The sequence below is a fragment of the Ictalurus furcatus genome, chromosome 3 (assembly GCF_023375685.1).
Source record: "Ictalurus furcatus strain D&B chromosome 3, Billie_1.0, whole genome shotgun sequence".
Taxonomy (NCBI): domain Eukaryota; kingdom Metazoa; phylum Chordata; class Actinopteri; order Siluriformes; family Ictaluridae; genus Ictalurus; species Ictalurus furcatus.
In genome coordinates, this window is record NC_071257.1 from 28142591 (window position 1) to 28151180 (window position 8590).

General features: G+C 38.1%; 1 protein-coding gene across 2 annotated transcripts in view; it reads right to left on the reverse strand.

Annotated features, from left to right (window-relative positions):
* slc43a1b (solute carrier family 43 member 1b) overlaps positions 1-8543 on the reverse strand; it is a 25690-nt gene extending 17147 nt beyond the window's left edge. For both annotated transcript variants that reach the window (XM_053621883.1, XM_053621882.1), the window contains exons 1-5: positions 8436-8543; positions 5998-6154; positions 5503-5689; positions 4182-4237; positions 2983-3059 (exon numbers count right to left, since the gene is read on the reverse strand). In XM_053621883.1, the coding sequence (XP_053477858.1) occupies positions 2983-3059; positions 4182-4237; positions 5503-5689; positions 5998-6151 (474 nt within the window). In that variant the 5' untranslated portion in view covers positions 6152-6154; positions 8436-8543. The remainder of the gene's footprint in view (positions 1-2982; positions 3060-4181; positions 4238-5502; positions 5690-5997; positions 6155-8435) is intronic.
* Positions 8544-8590: the final 47 nt, after the last annotated feature.

Sequence of the window (8590 nt, forward strand, 5' to 3'; positions counted from 1 at the left end):
ATACTAGTTCATGCATTCGTCACCTCTAGATTAGATTACTGTAATGCCCTACTGTCTGGATGTTCCAGTAGGAATATAAATAAGCTCCAGTTAGTCCAGAATGAAGCTACTAGAGTCCTAACTAGAACTAGAAGATACGACCATATCACACCGATATTATCAATACTGCATTGGCTCCCAGTAAAATCTCGCATTAACTATAAAATACTTTTATTAACCTATAAAGCACTAAACGGTCTCGCGCCACAATATCTAAGCGACCTTTTGGTTTTATATGATCCGCCACGCCTACTTAGATCAAAAGATGCAGGCTATTTGACGGTACCTCGAATAGTGAAGGCTACAGCAGGGGGGAGAGCTTTCGCTTATAGAGCCCCACAGTTATGGAACAGTCTTCCTATTAGTGTTCGGGACTCAGACACAGTCTCAGTGTTTAAGTCTAGGCTTAAAACGTATTTGTTTACTCAAGCCTACCCTGACTAGATTCTGTTCTACTACTTCGCAGTCATAATAATCTTTTTTCTCCCTCTCTCCTTTCGCCGAGCCCCACATGAATTTATGGAGATACTAGAGATCCAGATCCTTTCTGCCTCTGGATGGAGCTCAAATCTTCTCTAATTCCAGACTGCTGGGACTACAGCTGCTCCTAAGACCATACAGACTTCATATAAATCCATAATGAACTTTTTCACACTATCCGTTGTTACCCAGATGAGGATGGGTTCCCTTCTGAGTCGGGTTCCTCTCAAGGTTTCTTCCTCTTAAAACATCTTAGGGAGTTTTTCCTTGCCACCGTCGCCACTCAGTGGCTTGCTCAGTTGGGATAAATTCACACCTTTAATATCTGTATACCATGTTGATATTTCTGTAAAGCTGCTTTGAGACAATGTCTATTGTAAAAAGCGCTATACAAATAAAATTGAATTGAATTGAATCACGGCCGTCATGAGGGAGTCCCACCTCCCTAATATATAAGATGCTGCTGAAGGTCCCATCCTTATTCTTGTTCTCTTCCCCCGTGAAGATCAAACTGGAATCTATACTCAGCAAGACCCGCTAAAATAGTTGTTTAACAGTTCATAGACAAGCCACAAAGGTACAGTGGTGCTTGAAAGTTTGTAAACCCTTTAGAATTTTCTATTTTTCTGTATAAATATGACCCAAACATCATCAGATTTTCACACAAGTCTTAAAAGTAGATAAAGAGAACCCGATTAAACAAATGAGACAAAAATATAACCCTTGTTCATTTATTCATTGAGGAAAATGATCAAATATTACAAATCTGTGAGTGGCAAAAGTATGTGAACCTTTGCTTTCAGTAAGGTTGTGCAGCAATAAACGCAACTAAACGTTTCTGTTAACTGTTGATCAGTCCTGCACATGGGCTTGGAGGAATTTTAGCCAATTCCTCAGTACAGAACATCTGGGTTTCCTCACATGAACTGCTTGCTTCAGGTCCTCCCACAACATTTCTATTGGATTAAGGTCAGGACTTTGACTTGGCCATTCCAAAACATTAACTTTATTCTTCTTTAACCATTCTTTTATGGAACAACTTGTGTATTTAGGGACGTTGAGTTGCTGCATGACCCACTTTCTCTTGAGATTCAGATCATGAACAGATGTCCTGACACTTTGCTTTAGAACTCCATGGTATAATTCAGAATGCACTGTTTTATCATTGATGGCAAGTCATCATGGCCCAGATACAGCAAAACAGGCCCAAACCCTGACACTACCACCAGCATATTTCACAGATTGGATAAGGTTCTTATGCTGGAATGCAATGTTTTCCTTTGTCCAAACACAATGCTTCTCATTTAACCCAAAAATTCTATTTTGGTCTCATCTATCTATACACGGTCTTTGGCAAACTGCAGAAGGGCAGCAATGTTCTTTTTAGAGAGCAGTGGCTTTCTCCTTGCAACCCTGCAATGCACACCACTGTTGTTCAGTGTTCTCCTGACAGTGGACTCATGAACATTACCATTAGCTAATGAGAGAGGCCTTTAGTTGCTTAAATGTTACCCTGGCTCCTTTATGACGTCAGAGACTATTACATGTCTTGCTCTTTGAGTGATCTTTGTTGGTTGACCACTCCTGGTGAGGGTAATAATGGTCTTGAATTTCCTCCATTTGTACACATACACAATCTGTCTAATTGTGGATTGGTGGAGTCCAAACTCTGTTGAGATGGTTTTGTAACCTTTTCCAGCCTGATGGGCATCAACAACTCTTTATCTGAGGTCCTCAGAAATCTCATTAGTTCGTACCATGATACACTTCCACAAACATGCACTGTGAAGATCAGACTCTGATATATCCCTGTTCTTTAAATAAAACAGGGCACTCACTCACACCTGATTGTCATCCCAGTGATTGAAAACACCTGACTCTAATTTCACCTTCAAATTTAACTGCTAATGCTAGAAGTTCACATACTTTTTTCACTCTCAGATATGTAATATTGGATCACTTTCCTCAACAAATAAATGACGAAGTATAATATTTTTGTCTCATTTGTTTAATTGGGATCTCTTTGTCTACTTTTAGAAAATCTGATGATGTTTTCGGTCATATTTATTCAGATATATAGACTAATTTAACAGGTTCACAAACTTACAAACACCACTGTATATCCAAGGAGTCTATGGGAAAATACTGAAAGTGTGCACTCCAGTTTTTAATGGTTTTATTATAAAATAATGAGATGTAAATGTATCTAACTGTCAGGTTGTTATTAGCTTTAATACATGTCTACATCAGTTACATTAACCTCTCAAAGTTTTAGCTTATTCACTTATTCAGTAACGCATATTGTTCAGTAAAAACAGTTAAACTAATAGTTACAGGATGGATAATGGTTACTAGCGGATCCAGAGAAATTAAGGAGCTAATGATTATTTTTACTGTGCTTTATTACTTATTACTCTTATGCTTGTTTGAATGTGTGAGCATGTGCGGTTTGTTTGGTCCTACCGTTAATGAAGTAAAGGTCAGACATATTCCTCCAAAGCCATTGAAAGAGACAGCAATAAAGATGAGAGGTGATAATACTGAGATGTAAAGAGATGAAACAGTGTTTAGTTTAATATACATATATTTTTTTTACAGTGATACACACACACACAAACACACATACATTTATATATATAAGAGAGATGCACCGATACTAAATTTCTCAGCCGATACTGATAATCGATTATTCAGAGTGATATCGGCTGATACTGATAACCGATACCGGTAGTTCTGCCTTTTATGCCTTTTAAATTAATAATAATTAATTCCACAATTCTGAAGGAAAGCAAATAAAAACTTTATTCTCTCCATTTCAACAAGTTGTTTCACAGTAACCGGTCTCATAAACATAAAACACATTACTCTAATTAATGTTAACACATGAACTAACTTGTGAGGATTAAAGTAAGATTTCTTAACTTATTGAATGTTATTAATTCATATTGACAGAATTAATTGACTGAATTCTAAAAAACCTCCTGTTAGACTTCACATTCACTCACCACAAACACAAGCATTTCTTCTCCATCACTGACATCAAACTGGTAATATATAGGCCTAATATAAACCTTTTTTTATGATATTAACTCATAACATTAACTGCCTATGAAATATACTACTGTACAAATATTTTTCTGTGCATTATATACTTTTTTTTTCACTCATTTAAATCTTTCAACCGTGTACTGGTGCTTTAATTCAACACAAGCAGAGTGGGGAAGGGTTGAGCGGGGGTAACAGCTGTTTCCCATAAAATGTTCGCAGTGCAGAGGTTACAGAGATTACAAACTGCAGTTTTGTCATCATTCCAAGAGACAGCTTCTTTACACACAGCACGAAATCGATATGTTTTCCCACCCTCTTTTGACTGACAGGATACAATCGGCCCTGATAATCGGATATTTGTAAACTATCGGCCGATAGCTGATAGCGGGAAAAATAGCCTTTATCGGCCGATACCTATTATTGGCCCATACATCGGTGCATCTCTAATATATATATATATATATATATATATATATATATATATATATATATATATATATATATATATAATTATAATTGGTAATAGTACAGTCGATGATTTTCACTTATTCCATCTATACTGTAACTGTAATTGGGTCAAATGTTAACAAATGGTACAATTCTAACATACTCACTTGAAGGATCATATCCTGCCACAGCAATCAAGATCATTGAGAATGCAAAACAGGAACTAGGAGCAAACAGAAAATGAAAAAGAGTTAATCTTATGTGGTGGTCAAAATGGTATCACAAATTCAAATTCATTAGAATTCGGCACAACATTAAAATGAACACAACTCCCCACTGTATCCCCTAAAAGAATACGCCAAAGCATTTCAAACTGCATCAGGATGTTCAATAATCTAAATTGGACTTGCTTATGTGGTGTCTAATACTGTATGATACATTGTTGTCCATTATATAACACAGATATACAGTGCATATTTAACACAGTAGTAGCAGTCATCCTGTACATGGAATCACTTACTTTTTCAATACATAGGCTGGAGCTACACCATGCAAGCATCATTTGGATAATAATGTAGGTGGTTTATGGCCACACCACCCTGACAACACCTGATGTCGTTTGAGCTCAGAAGGTAAGCAGGGTAGGGCTTGGGTAGCACTTGTCTAATCCCAGATGCCATAATCTTAGGGCAGTGAGGCCTCATATCCATTTTCCCTCACACTGATGAATTGAGAGCGGCCAGACAATAAGACACGAGTACTTCCACATATTTTCCTGTAAACCCTGTCTGATTGGTCTCGCCTCCGTTCAATGAAGATACATTACAGGCCGTCTTCATTTACTGACTTTTCAGCTACGTAATGACAAACCGCTCTAAGTCGAGAATTATTTGGGGCTAAAGAAAAAATCTTCAGGGCAAAATGTGATTTATTTTAAAAATGCATTTTACTTAATATTGTTTTCTTAACAAAAAATTATTGACATCAGTAACTGTAATCAAATTACATAAATTTAAAATGTAATGCTTTACATTACTGTGTAATTAGATTACAGTAATGTGTTACTTTTAAAGTACAGGCACTACATAGATGCAATTGAGTACCAACAATAGAAGGATTTCACCATTACACAGCTGCCATTATTTATTTACAAATATAACAACTTTTCTTGCTGTGTCAGTGACTGAAGTTCTTCCTGCTCACTATCCCACAATCCCAGTTGACAAATTTGTGGACATCTAGCTTTATAGTTTTAATTACAACATCATTCATATAAAGTCCAATGAAATTTGGCATGTCAGAACTACTAGATTTTTTTTTATACATGTTCGACCTTGTTGATGATGTCACTTAACTGACGCTGTTAAAAGAGTTAACTGATAATGCTCATATGATCACAGCCACAATGGCCAAGTTTGGTTTTACTATGAATCCTAATTTTAAAAAGTGGTAAATACTGAATATGTCTTCTACATTTATGTCTTCTACCTGCCCAGCAGCCGTAGGGGGCGTGGCCCATACTTGTCCATCAGGATTCCCAGTGGCAGAGTGGCTGCGCTGATGATAAAAGAGCCGATCGTAAAGCCAAGATTCAGGATCTCCTCTTGCTCAACACAGCTCAGCCACACAGAGCCCTCCTCCAAGCTTCTGTTAACATGATGCTCAGTCTCATTTTCTATGAGATCAAGAAGAATACATTAGATAGATAGAGAGTACGTTATTGATCCTCAAGGGGAAATTCGGTATTTAGAATTATTAGAAATTCTTTAGTGTAGCCAATTTTTTTCAAACTTAAATTTAGGCTTAAGAAAAGTCTACAGTATGTGCTGAAGGCAAAGCATCTGTGATACTATCAATAAATTACTAACTCCTTCGATAGTATTAGGGCCTAAATGTTTCTGGTCAGGGGGAAGTCTAGAATTCCAGGTGGCTTCATTTATAAACAGGTGAGGGAGGATGCTTGTCCTTTTTGGGATAGTATACCTATGCACAAATGTGAATAGAAACCCTCAGCCTTGAGCATGATTAGGAGTGAACCCCAGCCTAGCAACACAGCAGAGAAGAGCAGGTTCTCAATTATAGCCGTCAAGGCCATCCACCAGCGCCTTCTGTAGGCTTGTGAGAGAGACGGTGCCATTTCCTGAAAAGACATGGGAGATGGGTCATCAGATGCATTACAAGTGAAAAATTCATGTGTGTGTGTGTATATATATATATATATATATATAAACAATGAGTGTGTCTAAACTTTTGACCGTAGTGTATATATACAGTATCTCACAAAAGTGAGTACACCCCTCACATTTTTGTATATATTTGATTATATCTTTTCATGTGACAACACTGAAGAAATGACACTTTGCTACAATGTAAAGTAGTGAGTGTACAGCTTGTATAACAGTGTAAATTTGCTGTCCCCTCAAAATAACTCAACACACAGCCATTAATGTCTAAACTGCTGGCAACAAAAGTGAGTACACCACTAAGTGAAAATGTCTAAATTGGGCCCAATTAGCCATTTTCCCTCCCTGGTGTCATGTGACTTGTTAGTGTTACAAGGTCTCAGGTGTTAATGGTGAGCAGGTGTGTTAAATTTGGTGTCATCGCTCTCACACTCCCTCATACTGGTCACTGGAAGTTCAACATGGCACCTCATGGCATTGAACTCTCTGAGGATCTGAAAAAAAGAATTGTTGCTCTACATAAAGATGGCCTAGGCTATAAGAAGATTGCCAAGACCCTGACACTGAGCTGCAGCACGGTGGCCAAGACCATACAGCGGTTTAACAGGACAGGTTCCACTCAGAACAGGCCTTGCCATGGTCGACCAAAGAAGTTGAGAGCGCGTGCTCAGCGTCATATCCAGAGGTTGTGTTTGGGAAATAGATGTATGAGTGCTGCCAGCATTGCTGCAGAGGTTGAAAGGGGTGGGGGGTCAGCCTGTCAGTGCTCAGACCATATGCCACACACTGCATCAACTTGGTCTGCATGGCTGTCGTCCCAGAAGGAAGCCTCTTCTAAAGATGATGCACAAGAAAGCCTGCAAACAGTTTGCTGAAGACAAGCAGACTAAGGACATGGATTACTGGAACCATGTCCTGTGGTCTGATGAGACCAAGATAAACTTATTTGGTTCAGATGGTGTCAAGCGTGTGTGGCGGCAACCAGGTGAGGAGTACAAAGACAAGTGTGTCTTGCCTACAGTCAAGCATGGTGGTGGGAGTGTCATGGTCTGGGGCTGCATGAGTGCTGCCGGCACTGGGGAGCTACAGTTCATTGAGGGAACCATGAATGACAACATGTACTGTGACATACTGAAGCAGAGCATGATCAGTATGCAGTATTCCAGCATGATAATGACCCCAAACACACCTCCAAGACGACCACTGCCTTGCTAAAGAAGCTGAGGGTGAAGGTGATGGACTGGCCAAGCATGTCTCCAGACCTAAACCCTATTGAGCATCTGTGGGGCATCCTCAAACGGAAGGTGGAGGAGCACAAGGTCTCTAACATCCACCAGCTCCGTGATGTCGTTATGGAGGAGTGGAAGAGGACTCCAGTGGCAACCTGTGAAGCTCTGGTGAACTCCGTGCCCAAGAGGGTTAAGGCAGTGCTGGAAAATAATGGTGGCCACACAAAATATTGACACTTTGGGCCCAATTTGGACATTTTCACTTAGGGGTGTACTCACTTTTGTTGCCAGCAGTTTAGACATTAATGGCTGTGTGTTGAGTTATTTTGAGGGGACAGCAAATTTACACTGTTATACAAGCTGTACACTCACTACTTTACATTGTAGCAAAGTGTCATTTCTTCAGTGCTGTCACATGAAAAGATATAATCAAATATTTACAAAAATGTGAGGGGTGTACTCACTTTTGTGAGATACTGTATATATATATATATATATATATATATATATATATATATATATATATATATATATATGTGTGTGTGTGTGTGTGTGTGTGTGTGTGTGTGTGTGTGTGTATAAACATATTTAGACATCAGACATGGGTCATCAGATGCATTACAAGTGAAAAGTTCATCCAAATAAATACAATTAATTTCAGTATTCCATTTTGTCATGTATCTGTAAATCAGTAAGGCCTATAAATATATAATGATTCAATGTTACACTTGAAGCAAATAAAATAAATAGTGATATATCATATAATTATACAATATTAAGTAGTAGCTGGATTTCGTATGATGTAATACTTAGTCGTAAAAAACATATGACCGCTAACCAATCAATATGCAGCATGTAGCTTATATAATCAAAGTGATAATAAAATCTGAGCAATAATAATAAGTAATAATAACTTAATCATAGTTTCCAGGTTATTTAAATAGCCCATCAATATTTTCACCACAAATCGCAAAACAGAAACAGACAGAACATGTGTACCTAAACTTACCAATCACTTACAGACGGTGTACAGAGCTAGGGGAAAGTCACAGTAATTCCTGTGAATAAATTATAAAATAAAATAATAAAAAGAAATTGTTTTGAGAGTCCGCGTTGACTTTTTGTTCTATTCTGTTTGCCGGTGTTTCTTCTGCACACCTATAA